Genomic DNA, 20252 nt, shown 5'->3' on the forward strand with positions numbered 1-20252 from the left:
TAAAAAAAAAATACACAGTACTTGATTTATTGAAAATAAAGTACCATATAAAAAGAAAAAGAAAAAGATAAATCACTCCATAGTCCACATTCTAAATACTAACTACTATTTTAAATATTTATAATCAACTTAATAATATAAAATTTACCCAAGAAAAAAAAAAGTGAAAAAAAAAATTTATTCAGTACTTGATTTCTTGAATGTAAACTACCATACAAAAAGAAAAAAAAAGATAAATCACTACACGATCCACGCTTTAAATACTAATTACTATCTTAAATATTTATAAATCACTTAATAATATACAATTTACAACCAAAAAAATGTGAATTTGTTTTCTTAACCTAGTACTTGATTTCTTGAAAGTAAAGTACTAGACAAAAAGAAAAATAAAAGAGAAAAGATAAAGATAAATCATTTCACAGTCCACATTCTAAATACTAATAACTATCTTAAATATATATAATCCACTTAATAATATAAAATTTACAAAAGAAAAAAAAATCCGTATACTTTATTTCTTTAGAGTAAAGTACCATAAATAAAGAAAAAAGAAAAATCACTCCATAGTCCATACTCTACATACCAATTACTATCTTAAATATTTATAATCCACTTAATAATATAAAACTTACAAAAGAAAAAAAAAAGTGAAAAAAAAATTTGTCTAGTACTTGATTTCTTGAAAGTAAAGTATCATACCAAAAGAAAAAAAAAAAGACAAAGAGAAATCATTCCACAGTCTTCACTCTAAATACTAATTACTATCTTAAATATTTATAATTTACTTAATAATATAAAATTCACAAAAGAAGAAAAAAGCAAAATAAAAATAAAAATACCTAGTACTTGATTTTTTGAAAGTAAAGTACCATACAAAAAGAAAAAGATAAAAAAAAATAAAAGATAAATTATTCTACCGTCCAAACTCTAAATGCTATTAACTATCTTAAATATTTATTATCCACTTAATTAAAAAAGAAAAACAGGGAAAAAAAATTTATCCAGTATTTGATTTATTGATAGTAAAGTACCATATAAAAAGAAAAAGAAAAGATAAAGATAAATCACTCCATAGTCCACACTCTAAATACTATCTACTATCTTAAATATTTATAATCCACTTAATAATATAAAATTTACAAAAAAAAAAAATTTATCTAGTACTTGATTTCTTGAAAGTAAGGTACCATACCAAACGAAAAAAAAGATAAAGATAAATCATTCCACAGTCCACATTCTAAATACTAATTACTATATTAAATATTTATAATCCACTTAATTATATAAAATTTATAGAAGCAATAAAAAAGCCAAAAAAAAAAAAAACCTAATACTTGATTTCTTGAAAGTAAAGTACCTTATAAAAAGAAAAAGATAAAAAGGTAAATCACTCTACAGCCCAAACTCTAAATACTAATAACTATCTTAAATATTTATTATCCACTTAATAATATAAAATTTAAAAAAAAGTAAAAAAAAAATTCATTGTACTTGATTTATTGAAAGTAATGTACCATATGAAAAGAAAAAGAAAAAGAGAAAGAAAAAGAAAAAGAAATGATAAAGATAAATTACTCCATAGTCCACACTTTAAATTCTAACTACTATCTTAAATATTTATAATCCACTTAATAATATAAAATTTACAAAAAAAAGTGAAAAAACAAATTTTATCTAGTACTTGATTTCTTGAAAGTAAAGTACCATACAAAAAGAAAAAAAAAACTCAATCATTACACACCCCGCACTTTAAATACTAATTACTATTTTAAATATTTATAATTTACTTAATAATATACAATTTACAAAAGAAAAAAAAATGAAAAAAAAAATTTACCTAGCACTTGATTTCTTGAAAGTAAAGTACCACATAAAAAGAAAAAGAAAAGAGAAAAGATAAAGATAAAGATAAAGATAAATCTTTCCACAATCCAAATTCTAAATACTAATAATTATCTTAAATATTTATAATCCACTTAATAATATAAAATTTACAAAAGGAAAAAAATTCTCAATACTTTATTTCTTTAAAGTAAAGTACCATACATAAAGAAAAAAGAAAAATCACTCCATAGTCCATACTCTAAATACTAATTATTATCTTAAATATTTTTAATCCACTTAATAATATAAAATTTACAAAATAACAAAAAAGTGAAAAAAATTATCCAGTACTTGATTTCTTGAAATTAAAGTACTATACCAAAAGAAAATAAAAAGATAAAGATAAATTACTCCATAGTCCACACTCTAAATACTAATTACTATCTTAAATATTTATAATCCACTTAATAATATTAAATTTACAAAATTTAAAAAAAAAATGCAAAAAAAAAAAAAAATTTACCTTGTACTTGATTTCTTGAAAGTAAAGTACTATACAAAATGAAAAAGATAAAAGTTAAATTAGTTTACAGTCTAAACTTTAAATACTAATAACTATCTTAAATATTTATTATCCACTTAATAATATAAAATTTACAAAAGAAAAAAAAAAGGAAAAAAAAAATTTACCCAGTACTTGATTTATTGAAAGTAAAGTACCATATAAAAAAAAACAAAAGATAAAGATAAATCACTCTATAATTCACACTTTAAATACTAGCTACTATCTTAAATATTTGTAATCCACTTAATAATAGTTAATTTACAAAGGAAAAAAAAAGTGAGAAAAAAAATTATCCAGTACTTCATTTCTTGAAAGTAAAGTACCCTACAAAAAGAAAAAAAAAAAAAAAAAGAGACAGAGATAATACATAAATCGTCCTCGGCTTACGTCCGAGGAGGTTCCTTTATCATATTTGTTTATTGTTCGCAAATATTGTAACATTCTAGTCTGTTTATCAAGTTTCCAACACCACTAAATTAGATTTCGAATCCACACTCTACAAATTTTATTGTTTAAGGCTCATTGGGCTTGAGCCCACATTTGTTTTTGGGTCCAGGCGCAACTGTACACTTACAATTGGCGCCGTCTGTGGGAAGTCTAGGGTGGGAGGAGTTGGAACACCATGACAGGCTTAGGTTCACACTATGCAGAGTCTCAGGGATCGTAACCTGAGGATCTTTTCAAGCGTCTTGAACGCCGGAGGGATCGAGAGGGAAGCGTTCACACCGAATATCCTAGAGCGAGTCATACCCACGGTGGAGGCAGTACCACCCATAAAGATGGTGCCAAGGCCATGCAGAAGGAGATTAATCACCTTAAGAAGAAGCTGCGCCGCGTCAGACGGAGGCGTGCGTCATCCTTATCTAATCCTTCGTCGGGGGAATCCCGGGGAAGTAGTTATAGTTCAAGGTCATGGTCGCCCCCCAACAAAACATCCTCTTGTGAAGAGGATGACCCACCAGGTCGTAGGCACAGGAAGCTCCCCTCCAGGGGCTTAAGGAACGGTGCTATGAGTCGGGCGTTGCACCAACTCTCCAAATCGCCATTCTCACGCAGGATTGAGAATGGGAGGCTCCCCAGGAGGTTCACCCAGCCCACCTTCACCATTTATAACGGCCGGACTGATCCGGTGGAATATGTGAGCCACTTTAACTAGAGAATGGCGGTGCATTCTCACAATGAGACCCTGATGTGCAAAGTCTTCCCTTCTAGCTTGGGACCTGTTGCTATGAGGTGGTTCAACAGTCTTAAATCGGGGTCTGTAAGTTCGTTCGGGGAACTGACTAGAGCATTTGCTTCACGGTTTATTACATGTAGTAGAGTTCCTCGACCTTTGGACTCACTGTTATCTATGGCTATGAAGGAGGGCGAGATATTGAAAGCATACTCCGACAGGTATTGGGACATGTTTAACGAGATAGATGGTGATTTTGACGAGGTGACGATCAATACCTTTAAAGTAGGCCTTCCTACTGATCATGACTTGAGGAAGCCTTTGACCAAAAAACCCGTACGGAGTGTATGTCGCCTCATGGACCATATTGACGAATACAAAAGGGTCGAGGAAGACCAACAACAGGGAAAGGGTAAGGCGAAGGTTATCCCGCAAGAGAGAAGGGATTTCAGGTTGGACAAATATCACAACAACAAGCCGAGGAGAGATTACTCCGGGCAGACTAGCTCGACAGCACCTCAGACTGTTAATACTGTATTCTGAGAACCGGTGCACCAGCTACTGGAGAAGGTCCGTAAGGAATCCTACTTCAAATGGCCCAGTCAAATGGCGGGGGATCCTGCCAGGAGGAATCAGAATCTCTTTTGTCAGTATCATCAAGACGTGGGTCATACTACCGAGAACTGTCGGACCCTCTAAAACCACTTGGAGCAGCTTGTTAGTGAAGGAAAATTAAAGTAGCACTTGTATCAACCTAATGGGTAAGGCAGTCAATCCGGCTTGAATAATCAGAGGAATAATTCATCTCGGCCGTCCTTGGGAACGATCAACGTTATCTTCGCTGCGCCTGGCAGGACCGGCTCATGTCCCACCAGGGTGATGGCAGTTTCGCACTCCCAAGCCGATGAGGCGGGCTCCAAGCCGAAGAGATTGAAGGTGAATGTGCCTGTCTTGGGATTTTCAGAGGAGGATAAGGTTGGGACTATCCAACCCCATGACGACGCCCTGGTGGTCACTCTGAGGATAGGGAATTATGATGTAAAAAGGGTGATGATTGATGAAGGCAGCGGCGCGGATATCATGTATCCTGATTTATTCAAGGGGTTGAGGTTGAAATTGGAAGATCTCACTCCTTATGACTCGCCACTCATAAGCTTTGAAGGTAAAACCGTCGTACCAAAGGGACAGATTCGGTTGCCGGTGCAATCTGGCTCGGAAACAGTTGAGGTGGATTTTATCGTGGTCGACGCATATTCCCCATACACAGCCATCCTTGCCAGGCCCTGCCTGCATGCTCTGGGTGATGTCTCCTCCACCTTGCACGTTAAGGTTAAGTTCCCTTCGGGGGAGTACATTGAAAAGATTCTCGACAGCCAATTGGTGGCCAGGCAATGCATATCGGCTGCAGTGTTGCGTTAGGCCGGAACACAATCCTTGACCTCGGCCATGAAAGACTTATAGCAATTAACGACTCTAGATGCGCCCGACGTGGTGACAGTAGAGGAGGCCATATGCGAAGACCTGGAGAAGTTTCTGATAGCGGATGATCCTGAAAGGTTCTTTCAAGTTGGCGTACGTTTACCATGTCAAGAAAAGAGGGAGTTGCTAGAGTTTTTGAAGGATAACGTTGATGTCTTTGCGTGGGATCCCTATAAGGCTCCAGGGGTATACCCAAACTTCATTTGTCATCATTTGAACGTCAATCCAGCTATTCTTCCTAGAAGGCAGCCCCTCGGCGTTCCTCCAAGGAGCACTCTGAAGCCGTTAAAGAAGAGGTGCTCAAGCTCAAGAGGGCTGGGGCTATTAAATAAATTTTCTACCTAGAATGGTTGGCTTACACGGTCGTGGTAAAAAAGAAGAGTGAAAAGTGGAGAGTATGCGTGGATTTCACGGATTTAAACAAAGCCTGCCTAAAGGATTCATTCCCAATGCCACGCATCGATCAGCTTGTGGATGCCACGGTCGGACATCCTCGGATGAGCTTTTTGGATGCCTTCTAGGGTTATCACCAAATTCCATCGGCGGTGGAGGATCAAGAGAAAACTGCTTTTATTACTCCAACAGGGAATTATCACTATAAAGTGATGCCGTTCGGATTGAAGAATGCTGGGGCTACCTACCAAAGGATGATGACCAGAATGTTTGAATTGCAACTTGGGAAGACCATTGAGGTATACGTGGATGATATGGTGGTGAAGAGTAAAACAATACCTTCACACGTGAAGGATTTGGACGACACCTTTCAAGTGCTTAGAAAGTACAAGTTGCGCCTTAACGCCTCAAAGTGCTCTTTTGGTGTGGGTTTAGGAAAGTTCCTAGGTTACATGGTTACTCATAAATGGATAGAAGTGAATCCGGCACAGGTCAGAGCTATTCAAGGCTTACAGCCACCTCGGAATCCAAAGGAAGTTCAGAAATTGACCGGAATGATCGCTGCTCTCAGCAAGTTCGTCTCTAGGTCAACTGACAGATGCAGGCCTTTCTTCCAACTTTTGAATAAATGGAAAGGGTTCCAATGGTCCGAGGACTGCGTGGTAGCCTTCCAACAGCTTAAACAGTATCTTTCCCGGCCACCCATTATGTCTCGGCTTGAGGTAGACGAGGTCCTGTTTGCGTATTTGGCAGTGGCCGTCCATGCAGTCAGTCTGGTCCTTATAAGGGACGACGGTGGGGTGCAAAGACCGGTCTACTATGTCAGTAAGTCTTTGAATGAGGCCGAGGTGCGTTACCTACTTTTGGAGAAAGCACTTCTAGCCGTAGTTCATGCCACGCGGAAGCTCCTTCACTGTTTCCAGTCCCACACCATTGTAGTTTTGACCCAACTGCCCCTTAAGTCGGTGTTACGCAGCGCCGACTACTCTGAAAGGGTGGCTAAATAGGGAACTATTTTAGGAGCCTTTGATATCAAATACATGCCGCGCACTTCGGTGAGGGGCCAAGTTCTTGCAGATTTGGTGGCGGAGTTTGCAGAACCATTGTTGGAAGAGACTGTGAAGGAATTTCACATGGATGAAAAATCAGTTGGCATGATCACGAGCACAGGACCTCCCACTTGGGAAGTGTCCGTTGATGGGGCAGCTAACCAGAGAGGGTCTAGCATCGGACTTGTCCTGGTATCTCTCGAGGGAATTGTCTTTGAAAAATCTCTGAGGTTGGCGTTCTTGGCTACTAATAATGAGGCTGAGTACGAAGCAGTCTTGGTCGGCATGAACATGGTACATAGGATGGGCGGAAAGGGAGTTCACATGCTCTCAGATTCTCAGTTAGTGGTCGGCTAGGTGACAGGAACCATGGAGGCCAGGGATCCAAGAATGCAAGAATACTTGACCCAGGTCAAATGTTTACAATCTAAATTTGATTCCTTTATCCTGTCTCACGTTTCTAGAAGTGGAAATACACATGTAGACTCTTTGGCTACCTTAGCGACATCCTCGGCTCAGGGTTTGCCTAGGATTATCCTTGTTGAAGATTTGCTAGAGCCAGCTCTTACCACTGTTAGTGCAGCCCGGATCCATTTAATAAGGCCCGGACCTAGTTAGATCGACCCTGTGATATCTTTTTTGAAAAACGACATTCTTCCCGAGGACAAGTCTGAAGCAAATAAGATCCGTCAAAAGGCACCGCGTTTCTAGTTGTCCAAGGATCAGAAATTGTATAAACGATCCTTCTCTGGACCATATTTGTTATGCGTGCACCCCGAATCAACAGAGGCGCTTTTGGAAGAACTGCATAAGGGAATTTGTGGGAGCCATACTAGGGGAAGGTCCCTAGCTCATAGGGCCCTGACTCAAGGATATTGGTGGCCTAATATGCAGAGGGAAGCTCAGGACTATGCAAGAAAGTGTGACCAATGCCAGAAGTTCGCTCCTAACATTCATCAGCTTGGAGGAGTCCTTAATCCTCTCTCCAGTCCTTGGCCTTTCGCTCAATGGGGGTTGGACATAGTAGGACCATTTTCAAGGGCTGTAGGAAACAAAAGGTGGCTGCTCGTGGGGACTGACTACTTCACTAAATGGGTCGAGGCTGAGCCCTTAGCAAATATTAGGGACGTCGATTCTAAGAAGTTTATTTGGAAGAACATCATCACTAGATTTGGGGTACCACACACACTCATTTCGGACAATGGCGTTCAATTTGATAGTAGAGCTTTTAGGAAATACTGTGGTGACATGGGCATCATAAATAGATACTCCACCCCAGCTTATCCTTAGGGAAATGGGTAAGCCGAGGCCGTTAACAAGGTCATAATCAGCGGACTCAAGAAAAGGCTGGACGATGTGAAGGGTAGATGGGTAGAAGAACTACCACATGTTTTATGGACGTATCGAACTACGCCGCGTAGATCCACTGGAGAAACGCCATTCTCTATGACTTATAGAGCCGAGGCAGTGATACCTTTAGAATCTGGTTTCCACACGCTAAGGACGAGTTCTTTTAGCCCAGAAAATAACAACGGCCTCCTGGAGAAAGGCCTGAATTTAGTTGAGGAACGGCGAGAGGCAGCTATGGTCTAAATGGCTTATTATCAGCAGAAGCTTAAACGAGGGTATGATGCCCATGTGAAGCTAAGGCCACTCGCACCTGGGGATCTGGTACTGAGAAAAGTTGTGGGTACTACTAGAAACCCAGCTTGGGGTAAGCTAGGACCAAACTGGGAAGGACCATATCAGATTATTTTTGTAGCAGGCATAGGGTCATATCGACAGAGATAATACATAAATCGTCCTCGGCTTACGTCCGAGGAGATTCCTTTGTCATATTTGTTTATTGTTCGCAAATACTGTAACATTCTAGTCTGTTTATCAAACTTCCAACACCACTAAATTAGATTTCGAATTCATACTCTACAAATTTTATTGTTTAAGGCTCATTGGGCCTGAGCCCACGTTTGTTTTTAGGTCCAGGCGCAACTGTGCACTTACATCACTCAATAGTCTTGAAAGTAAAGTAACATACAAAAAGAAAGAAAAAAAGATAAAGATAAATCACTCCATGGTCCATACTTTAAATACTAATTACTATCTTAAATATTTATAATCCACTTAATAATATAAAATTTACATAAAAAAAAAGTGAAAAAAATGTACTCAATACTTGATTTCTTGAAATTAAAGTACCATACAAAAAGAAAAAAGAAGAAGATAAAGATAAATCACTCTATAGTCTACACTCTAAATACTAATTACAATTTTAAATATTTATAATCCATTTAATAATATAAAATTTACAAAAGAAAAAATAATGTGAAAAAAAATTTACCCAGTACTTTATTTCTTGAAAGTGAAATATCATACAAAAATAAAATGTTACATAAAAAATTTATCATGAAATTTTATAACTGCTTAAACCTTAAAATTGTTTAATTTTTATTTATTTATTTATTTTATAGATAGATGACGAAGGAGGGAGAAAATGTGGTTCAAACTTCAAACTCTAAAGATAGAGTGTAACAACAAAGAATAAGTCCATATATATAAACACGGAGATTTTATGTGAGTATGTATGAAGTTCAGCCAAGTGGCACATTTTATGTAAAGAGAATTGATATACTTTTAAGTGTCACATCCGAGATAAGAACAAATTAAATATTGATTTTTTTGTTTAATATTTCAAGACTTTTTATAAGTAAAAAATAAATATCTTTTGTATCATTTGGTTCAATGTTTCAAGACTTTTCATCCCTTGCACACACAAAAAACTCTTTACATTTTAACTTATCATTTTCATCTCTTGCACTTCTACCCCTTTATATATTCCTACCCATAGCATTTCATCCCATCTTAAATACACACAACCCAAAAATGATTTCATTTACCTTCAATCTTTTGATGACACCTACCTAGCTGTAACATTGTTGTCTCATCTAATCCTAACTCATATAAATTGGTTATAACCGAGGAAGGTGGGCTTGCATTTTATATTGAGTGACATAAAAATTACGATTTTGATGTTAAGGTTGGACGTTGTGGATTTGTAAGTTTTGTAAATGATATGATTAACTATGGATGTTTGTGATGTGTATATTGTTTTAGAATTAAGAAGAAAAAGAAAGACATATTCTATATCAACTTTTATTCTACAATATTCCTTCAAAATTGTTTCATTTATTTCTCATTACTTCAATTGAATAATTATAATGGATATATGTGTGCAATTTATAATTGTTCCAAACAGTAGAGTGAGAGAGCTACCCAAGTTCAAACTCACTCGATTGAAAATCCAAGTGAGTTTCAAAAGAAACTTTCTACCATAATTGATTTTTACAAGTTGTCATTTCACTCAAAATCCACGGGATACTTTTGCTCAAGCGAAATTCTGGGGGTGATTGATAATGTTGTTCTAGTAATATTGTTTGTATTTTTTAAAACTACATGTAAGTGAAAAAGTGTGTGAAAATACTTATAATATTATTTAAAAACTAAAAATCATTGTTTAAACTAACTTGCCAAACACTCCCCTAGCTTCTGCAACTCTAGCCTCTAAATTCTCTCTTCTCCAACACAAGGAAAAATTTGCAATTTACCACCCAAAAAAAAAAAAAAAGACCCATAAGAAGCCCACAGTAGAAATCCTAGCACATACTATCACACTCAAGACCAAAAATCTGGAGGCTGCAAGCCTGCAAGTATAGAATATTCCTCGATCCGTAAATTTACACTAAGTGTGAGGACAAATATGTATCTACACAACTTGCTCTAAAGGGTCACAAGAACTCAAACAAAAATTGGTGGATGCAGTTGATTTTGGATAACGTGGCCCAATCCTCCAATAGCATGCATTCCATTTCCATGTAAGCAAATCTAACTCCAACAGTAGCTTTGCACCTCCCTTATAGCCCTTCACATGAGACCTCACCATTTAACAAAATTCCAATTCTCTCCTTGAGTCTTGGAGGAAAAATGGCAGTGGCTGCCGATGGCCGGATTTCCCTCTCAGTTGCCGGACAGTTACGTGGCGCGACAAGGCTGGCCGGGAGGAACTGGGGGCTTGTGAAGTTTTGTGATGGAGAAATGATGGGAAAGAAGCTGAAGCTGACACAACAAGTTCAGCAAGGAAGTGGTGGCAATAAGAATGTTAGGAGACATGTTTCTATGTCTCTTACTGCTGATGTAGTTGGGGAGTTCAAGGTGAGCAATCTGAATACACACCAAAGTGTGTGCTTTAGCTCATGGTACATACAAAGTTACAAATATGCAAAGTATAACATTTTTGAGTAGCTAATTTGTTGCAATAGTAGAAATGGTATATCACACAACTTTGGTATATTTTCGTATGTTTTGTAATTTAAATTCAACCATGCAATTACATTAACAATGAATTGTATGGTTGAATTTATTTTTCATTGGAGAAGATATCAGTGTTTGTGCTATATTGATCAATACAATCATGTAATTGAATTGAATTGAATTGAGAAATCTAAGAAGTTTGTCAAATGCAGATATAGTTCCTTTTGTATTCAATAGAGCCTGTTTAGTTTTTCAAAATTTTGAACGTTTGCATTATCTGAGTATATTCAACTAGTGGCTCTCGGAGTTTGAATTATGGGGGTGTTATGTGGTGATGCACCAGGCCAATGTTCATGACATATCAGCCCCATCTCTGTTCAGCTGCAGGCCTGCGCTGAAAAGAGTTTGGGCTTGATATTTGCTTGAGTTTGACTAAACCCAAGCCCATGATCCACTGTGATCCAGTTAGAATCCACAATCTGCAAACTGTTTATTTCTGAAAGAAAAAGAAAAAACCAAGAACTTTGGGCCCAGGATTAAATTTGTAATCAACAACTGTAGTTCTCTGCTATCTATAAGGGGTAAAAAAAAAAAAAAAAAATCATTTTTGGAATAGATTTTCTATATGATTGTATAGCGCAGCCCAGCATTGCTGTCCAGACATTTTTTTTAAGGCCATGGCCCAAGACACAGAAAATACTTTTTCCATAAATGGGCCATCTTAATATGTCCAGCAATGTTGTTTGGTAAGCCTTGAAAGTGTTACTGTATACTGATAGACCCAAGTGATAAATCTACATTATTAATTAACTATTGGGTCACAATGTCACATATGATATGGTCCACTATATGATCTAAAATAACAGTCCACAATGTGGGGTCGAATATTGCAGTTGAGGGACCTAGAGATGGAAAGGCGGGACCCACGGACGGTTGTGGCAATCATACTCGGAGGAGGTGCTGGTACTCGTCTTTTCCCACTCACTAAACGCCGTGCCAAACCTGCTGTAAGTCTTTATTTTTGCACATTTTTCATGCATGTATTGCTCATCAAGGCCTTATTATTATGAAGCTCCAATAAGTGCTTGGCTTGTGTTACATGTCACTTTCGTGTCGGGTCTAGTGCATTGAAACATTGTATGCAAGTGAATCTATCCAATATATATACACACTTGGTTTATGTTTCTTAAATTTCATGAGGCCTCTAAGTTCATACTTGTGAGGGGCACATTGGTTAGTCATTTAATTTGTTATATCCTATTGTAGGTTCCAATTGGAGGGTCTTACAGGCTCATTGATGTGCCAATGAGCAACTGCATCAATAGTGGGATCAACAAAGTGTACATTCTCACTCAGTTCAACTCAGCATCACTTAACAGGCATCTTGCACGAGCTTACAACTTTGGCAGTGGAATCACCTTTGGAGACGGCTATGTTGAGGTACATTTGAGACTTGATAATCACGCTTACCTCTCCATGTGCGTACATAGTTATTGAATAATGGTTAAATAATTAAATTAACAATTTTGTTACACTTTAAGCTTTTGAGATAAACAATAATTTATTATGGTATTAGAACAAGTGGTGCTATGTTTAAACTTTAAACAATACTAGTTAAATGATTTCTAAAGATGGTAAATGTAAGGACACACACTAGCTCGGTGGTGTTTAGAATGAACAACGTTACATTTGAAAAGTACTATGGAATGGAAGAAAACTCTAATAGGTTGTTTTGTTCAATGGCAGGTTCTTGCAGCAACTCAAACTCCAGGAGAGGCTGGTAAAAAGTGGTTTCAGGGCACAGCAGATGCTGTAAGACAGTTCCATTGGCTTTTTGAGGTAATTGATATTCTCATTTAATTAGGATGACAAGATTTTTGAAATGCTATTCCATGTAAGATATATATTTTAAGCTATTTGGACAACTTTACTATTGCAAATTTGCTATTGTATACTGGGTTGTCTATAGGGACGAATCAATTTTGAAGATAGACTCATTTGACATATGAGATAGTCCTCCTTATTTTGGTTCAATTTGCAAATTTGAGAAGCTCTCTTCATTACTTTCTCTCTTAGCTAGAGTCAATATTCGGTACATAAATATCCAACCCAGGGACTCACTGATAACCTCTCTTCATAATGGGCATTGTTAGTCTCAGCTTTCGATTAGTATTTGGAATATAGTAAATATAATTTCTTATTCATCAAAAAGAATGTTCTGATGTCAATGGATACACTGAAACAATTGGAAGACACATGAAAGCGAAATATATATATATATATATATATATATAGAAGGTTTTAGTCATCTACAATTAAGCAGATGTACTTGTCGTTGAAAACTTAATCAGCATAGAATGCGAGTAAGGCTTTCCTTTCCTCACAATCTGTGAAGGGAAATTGGGGTGATTCACTGCATCAGGGAAACCTTGAGTCTCCAAACATAGTCCTGCATGGGGTTTATAGATGTATCCACCTTTTCCCTTAAAATCCTTATTCCAGTTGCTTGTGAAGAATTGCATGCCTGGAGCAGTTGTTGACAACTCCAATACCCTTCCTGACTTCTTATGGTGCACCACTGCTGCGCGCCTCAGTTTATTGCCCTTGCCACCATTAAGCACATAGTTAATATCATAACCATTAGGCAGCTTCTTGATCCTGCTTCCAATGGTGTGGGGCTTGAGGAAATCATATGGTGTTCCAGTTGCTGGCACAATTTTGCCAGTGGGAATAAGCTGGCGATCAACAGGCGTGATGTGGGAGCCAAATATCTGGATTTTATGAGACAGGATATCGCCGCTGTTGTGGCCACCTAGGTTCCAGTAAGTGTGTTGGGCTAGATTCACTGGTGTAGGCTTGTTTAGAGCATTGGCTTTCAATGTTACTATCATTGTATCATGTCCAACGAGCATGTAGTAGAGCATTGGCTTTCAATGTTACTATCATTGTATCATGTCCAACGAGCATGTAGTTCACATTGACAACGAGATCACCTGGAAATCCTTGCTCGCCATCAAAACTTCAATAGGAGAACTGAATGTAGGGATGACTTCCTTCTTTTTGATGCCTGACCACTCTCCAAACAACACGACTGAATCCTCTAGAGCCACCGTGAATTGTGTTGTGTCCTTCATTAGCAACTAGTTTATGCAACTTCCCATTTAAAGTAAACTGAGCACCTTTGATTCTATTAGCAACCCGTCCAACAATTGCACCAAAAGGTGAGGAGCTATTGATGTAATCCTTAATTGAATCATATCCAAGAACAACATCAGCCGTTTGTCAATTTTTGTCAGGAACAATAAGGGAGACAAGGGATGCACCCCAATTAGTGAACTTTGCAGAGATATTTCCATTCTTGAGCTCATATACCCCAATTTTTTCCTGCACTCTATGACAATCAACAACCCCTAAAGCAAATAGGATAATGAAACAAAACAGAACAGAGATCTTGGCCATCTTTTAATCAAGATAAGACCAAAGATATGTTCTTTTTTTTTTTTTTTTGGTTATAAGAGACCAAAGATCTATTTTGATGAATGTTCGAGTGGAAAATGGTTCATATATAATAGTCCAGGAGATTAGTAAGTGAAGATTGAAACTGACAATGAATTAAATAGGTTTTGGAGGTTATAAAGAGAGAGAGAGAGAGAGAGAGAGAGAGAGAGAGAGAGAGAGAGAGAGAGAGAGAAACGTTTTGGTTAATTAAAAAACTTATAAGTTTCTTTACGTTTGTATTGTGGAGGAAATTTATGTTGCATTAATACCTTTCCATTAGTGCCTAGAGATTACCTGCGGTTGATATTGGTAGAAACCTTAAATCCCATTATATATATAAGGCTGCATTTAAACGACCGATAATTGGATGGAAACATTGGTGTCTACATTGCATTTTGAATTAAAAAATTCATTCCCCAACTTCACTGACCATCCATGAAAAAATAAATATGGATGCTGGACCGTCTAAAGGGTATGGTGATATTTAATATGGATTCTATGCAATAGGATGCAAGAAGTAAGGCGATTGAGGATGTGCTGATTCTCTCAGGGGATCACTTATATCGGATGGATTATATGGACTTTATTCAAGTAAGGCACTGAATGAAGTTCGCTTGAAAAGTGTTTTTGTTTTTCACTCTTTCAGTTGATGTATTCTTCTTCTACATTATGAATTATCTCTTCATTTTCAGAATCATCGGCAGAGTGGTGCAGATATCACCATCTCTTCTCTACCAATGGATGACAGGTATATTATTGTTCATCAAAGTTTCCGAAGTCGGGTGACTTAGACATGTATAGCTGACCACATAACCCCATAAAACTGGTTGGTCCTTTCTGATTAATGACACTCAGCTAGTATAGATGCATAGGCAGAGGTATTGAGCAGTTCAGGTTTTGCATATTTTCTCACATAAACTTTTATTATTGCTGCCATTAATCCCAGAACTTGGCATTTTAATGTTTCTCTCCCAGTTCACAATAACTATGCCTTGCCTTTAATTATGATAATTTTTTCTGCTTTATTGATAGTCGTGCCTCAGACTTTGGTCTAATGAAGATAGACAACAAAGGAAGAATCCTTTCATTCAGTGAAAAACCTAAGGGACAGGATCTGAAGGCAATGGTAATCCCTCTTTCTGAATCATGGTAATAATTAAAATTATGATATCATGTCAACTTTAAATGGTATTAGGAACTTGAGTATTGTGCTGACTCCATTATATGCTTCAGGCGGTAGATACAACAGTTTTGGGACTTTCGAAGGATGAAGCTCAAAAGAAACCATACATTGCTTCCATGGGAGTCTATGTCTTCAAGAAGGAGATTCTTCTGAATCTTTTGAGGTATTGAGCTCTATGGAATTATTAATTTATGAATTCTATGTGATAGAAGTGATTCCTTAGGCTAGTTTCACCTCAATGTCCCCTCTCTCCCTCACATGCACAAAAGATTTCATGTCAAACACAAATTTAGAAACACTTATTGCTATATTATTCTTGAGTCAGGTGGAGATTTCCGACTGCAAATGACTTTGGTTCAGAGATAATTCCTGCCTCAGCCTCAGAATTCTTCATAAAGGTCTTTATATAATCTTTTTTTTTGAGTGCTCAAAACCTGTCTTTCCATGAACTAGCTGGCTCGTGGAGTGTATCATACACACACACATACATGCAGAGAACAATTATTATCTACTAAATATTCTGAACCTCGTGTAGAATGTCTACTTGATATTCCTTTTTATAATATTTAGTATTTTTTTTCACAGGCTTATCTTTTCAATGATTATTGGGAAGACATAGGGACCATCAGATCTTTCTTTGAAGCAAACCTTGCCCTCACTCAGCATGTAAGTACTATATCTCACTCCTATGCTAGCCTTTTAGAGCTCATCATGTAGGATGCTTAAGAAAGCAAAGAGACATGCAGTCTACATGAACAAAAGTCAAATTATTTCAAATTGGTACTTCAAGCTATAATAGATATTAATTGCTCAACACAGTATGCAACAATGACCATGTTCAATGGGGTGGGGGGGGGGGGGGGGAGAATTATGTAATTCTTGCTATGTTGCTCATTTCTTTCATATTGATTGTCAAATGAGGTAAAGAACTAGGGTAAAACTTAGGTACAAACACAGTTGCGTTGACTAATAAAGTACAAACAATGTTATCTTTTTAAAGGACAATTAAATTCAATGCAGCTTTGCATTTGAATTTAATTGGGGAACCTTATATACTACACCTAAGGAATTCTACTAAGTTTTACCCAATGAAATATATTTGTCAAAGTATAATTCAACGCTAATTTTCAAATTGGTTGTACTATCACGACCCTCCCTAACCTGTAATGACTTATTCTCTAAGAGAACTACTCTTCTGATTGTTTTCATGTTAATTGCAATTAGCCATTATTGATGGTCTCATGTTTAAACAAAAATGCTTCAAGTGTCACATAGTACCTTTTTTTGTACTTTTCAGCCACCAAGGTTTAGTTTTTATGATGCAGCAAAGCCAATGTTTACATCAAGAAGAAACTTACCACCAACAAAAATTGATAGTAGCAAGGTAAGTAAATCGCTGCCTTTAATTTGCTCTTAAAGCTTTCAAATTGAGAAAATTATAACTTTGAGCATTGCTCACAATGTTTTTGCTATTTTATGAGCTAAGTTTTTAAAGCTGCATTAAGACACAAATGACATTGATAAAAAAACCAATATGTTCTTCTAAGTGAGGAATCTACATATAATGGGCATTGTTTTCAGGCAGTCAAGCATATAAAACTTTTTTCTTTCAATTTCTGTTTCTAGCTTTATCTTTCACCTGCTTCTAGTTCTTGAAGTATAACACAACTGCTATATCTTATTCAGATAGTTGATTCAATCATATCACATGGAAGTTTCTTAACTAATTGCTTCATAGAGCATAGCGTTGTTGGTATCAGATCCCGAATTAGCTCTAATGTTCACTTAAAGGTATGACAGTAGTTTCCATCATTACTTGATAGCATGTTATCAGAGAATTGCAAAATAGCATATTACATAACAAATTTCACAACTAGTGAGAAGCTATCTTTGAAATGCTCTAAAGCACTCTGAATTAATTTATTTATCAGTTCTAGATTTTGTAAATTTAAAATGATTTACTGTAGCAAAAAGAATATCATTTCTATATTTTGGTAATCTCTGTCTCTGTTCCTTATGTTTCTGAGAGACACTTTTTACTATGGCCCAATAAATGCAGGATACAGTGATGCTTGGAGCTGACTTCTACGAAACTGATGCTGAAGCAGCATCACTTTTAGCTGAGGGAACAGTTCCAATTGGAATAGGAGAAAATACAAAAATCAAGTATAAATAGCTTGAACCCCTTCACACACACGTGCACACACGCACACACACACATATAGTCTAATTCTTTTACCATTTCTCTTCTTTCTTATGTCTCTTCTTACTATGATGTGCAGAGAATGCATCATCGACAAAAATGCCAGAATTGGGAAGAATGTTGTGATTGCAAACTCGGAGGTAGGATTCTTCATACCATTAGAATAGAGTATGATGACTTCACAATACACTAAATCTTTGATAAACTTACCTAATTTGTAGTCACTATCCAGAATGATGAATAAGAAAATAAAAAGATGGCCATGATCATAATAGAAAATAATGTAATTGACAATCTACAATACTGTTTAATTGCTCAGAAGTTAAAAATAAGGATAGAATTTACTTTGAAGGAAAGTTCCTCCAACTCAAAAGCCTGCATACGTGTACAGTGTACTTTAAGTCACACGACCTACTAAAAATCTATGTAACTTGTTTAAATGATTTTATAATTTTGTGATTTAATATACACGGATAGTCTTCTGAACTGCCACATATATGGTTAGAGATTCTTCCAACTCGGCTTTGAAGGAAACTTTGTCCGGTAAATAATAAGGATTTTCTATAAACTATGAAACAATCATTTCAATCTTCCATCTTCTTAGCCTCATTAATAAGCACATAGATATTTTCCAGTTAAGCCTTTTACCAATGATAACTAATTTGTAGTTGTCCAACCTGCACTTAGTTTACTTTTATGTGGAATTGCAGGGTGTACAAGAGGCTGATAGATCTTCTGAAGGGTTTTACATCCGCTCTGGTGTTACAGTAATATTAAAAAACTCAGTAATCCAAGATGGTGCTGTGATATAATAAATATGTCTATCATCTAAGTCAATTTTGGATTGATCAGGATGGAAAACAAGAAAAAAAGAAAAGGAAAATGAGACATTATGTTTATTACCATGAATGCAATGAAGGCAAATGAGATTAAAGCATGTTTATCATGTGAATGTGCTCAATCCTTAACTGTTTCAGGAGGAGTGCAGTTTTTATATCAATCAGAGTAAGTTCTAATTTCTTGAATGTATGTTGAAGCTTAAATACTTTTTAAGTTTTCTGAAACTGATGACTTGGAAATGAAACTTTTGCGAGTTAACTGGAAATCCCTAATAAAGTAAAAGCATCTAGGTTTCAGTGTTATATGGCATAACATTGAGAATCAATTTATTTAAAGATCCCAACATCACAAACTTTAAGCCCACGCAAATGCATGGGAAGAATATTTTTAAAAGATTTCATTTTGTTATAAATTATGAATGTAAAAATACACTAAATACATCCATTAAAAAATGTAAGAGAAAAGTTCATATTACTAAAGGATTCCAATTGTAAAAATCTTTTTTTAAATGTAGATATTTTCCCTTATATGAATTCTAAATTATCCATACCATAAATTGAAAGAGAAAAAATTATGATTTTTAGGGTGAAATATTCATTATAAAAACAGGATTAGGTTCATTATTATTAGTACAAGAAGCACATGCTTTACATAAAAACAGATAGCTGAAGGCAAGGAATCAAAGCAAACAAAATTACAGTCAATGGTTTATTTCTAACCAATTAGTCAAGAACAGCATAAGCAGGGATGGAACAAGAAATTTAGCTTTAAGAGAGCCAACTAAAGCATAAACCGTTTTTTTTTTTAATGTAAGAATGAAAGAGTAAATTCAAGGCTAACTAGATGATGAAAAAGAAAATTAGTGTTCATTCCATATTAATGAAGTATAAACAAAAGAAAAGATAAAAAATAATTGTTTCACAATACAATTTAAATAAATCAGTAATTAAAGTGAATTCTACATCCTTTTAAATCTTGGAAATATTTTGTCATTACTTTTATACTAATTTACAGTAATTTCCTTTTCAATGTGCAAAATTAGAGGAAAATTATTAGGTCCTCCCGGAGTATCATAAATGCGTACTTATTCCTCTCACATAAATAGTAGGTCCCACCATGAATTTAATTAGTGGGACCCACCATTAATGTGAGAGGAGGGAGTATGCATTTATAATACTCCGGAAGTACACAATAATTTTCCAAAATTAGATAGTCCTTCAGAAATTTTTCTTCCTTTTGTTCGGAGCCTAGCTTTGAATAATATTCATGTTGTAGTTGTAGCATAAACAAAAAGAGTAAGAACAAGTACAACTACTTTATAAACAAGGTGGTGGGTGCCTTATTGGTCTTATAATCCTTACCAACCGTTTGACACAATTAAGAAAGAAATGATGATGAATAATACCACCAAAACAAACGTGTTCTTCAAACCTACTACCATCCCAACAAAATTTTGAAAAAGAACTAATATGAAATATTTTGATAGAAAAAAAATGCGCACACATACACACATAAGAGTAATAATTCATCTTAGAGTGTATTTGGATACCACTTATTTTGCTGAAAACTGAAAAAATTATAGCAAAATAATTTTTAAATGTGTGAATAGTGTTGTAGGACCTATTTTTTATAAAAGTTTTGTTGAAAAAAGAAGTTTGTGGGTCTCATAAACAATACACGGAACCCACTAGAAAAGCTTCAGTGGTGTTGAAACGCGCTTCTCAAACAAAGAAGGA

At 35.9% G+C, this 20252-nt stretch overlaps 1 protein-coding gene and 1 pseudogene across 1 annotated transcript; one reads left to right on the forward strand and one right to left on the reverse strand.

Moving 5' to 3' along the window:
* Positions 1 to 10320: 10320 nt before the first annotated feature.
* On the forward strand, positions 10321 to 18676 carry LOC142625915 (glucose-1-phosphate adenylyltransferase large subunit 3, chloroplastic/amyloplastic). Its single transcript, XM_075799670.1, has 15 exons — positions 10321 to 10693; positions 11686 to 11799; positions 12059 to 12232; positions 12539 to 12631; positions 14798 to 14881; positions 14983 to 15038; positions 15323 to 15416; positions 15524 to 15636; positions 15799 to 15871; positions 16059 to 16139; positions 16771 to 16857; positions 17160 to 17264; positions 17533 to 17639; positions 17756 to 17816; positions 18387 to 18676. Exons 1-15 carry the CDS (start codon positions 10466 to 10468, stop codon positions 18486 to 18488), a joined length of 1572 nt encoding a protein of 523 aa, XP_075655785.1. The 5' UTR covers positions 10321 to 10465; the 3' UTR covers positions 18489 to 18676.
* On the reverse strand, positions 13108 to 14251 carry LOC142623374 (uncharacterized; annotated as a pseudogene).
* Positions 18677 to 20252: the final 1576 nt, after the last annotated feature.

This window comes from Castanea sativa, chromosome 2 (genome assembly GCF_040712315.1).
Source record: "Castanea sativa cultivar Marrone di Chiusa Pesio chromosome 2, ASM4071231v1".
In the NCBI taxonomy this organism is placed as follows: Eukaryota; Viridiplantae; Streptophyta; class Magnoliopsida; order Fagales; family Fagaceae; genus Castanea; species Castanea sativa.

Excerpts from the sequence above, each read along its gene's own strand:
- LOC142625915 (XM_075799670.1), top strand. The coding sequence starts at position 10,466 with ATGGCAGTGGCTGCCGATGGCCGGATTTCCCTCTCAGTTGCCGGACAG. Across the intron at positions 15,872-16,058 it reads CCTCAGAATTCTTCATAAAG|GCTTATCTTTTCAATGATTA; the intron begins GTCTTTATATAA and ends TTTTTTTCACAG. Across the intron at positions 17,817-18,386 it reads TTGTGATTGCAAACTCGGAG|GGTGTACAAGAGGCTGATAG; the intron begins GTAGGATTCTTC and ends GTGGAATTGCAG.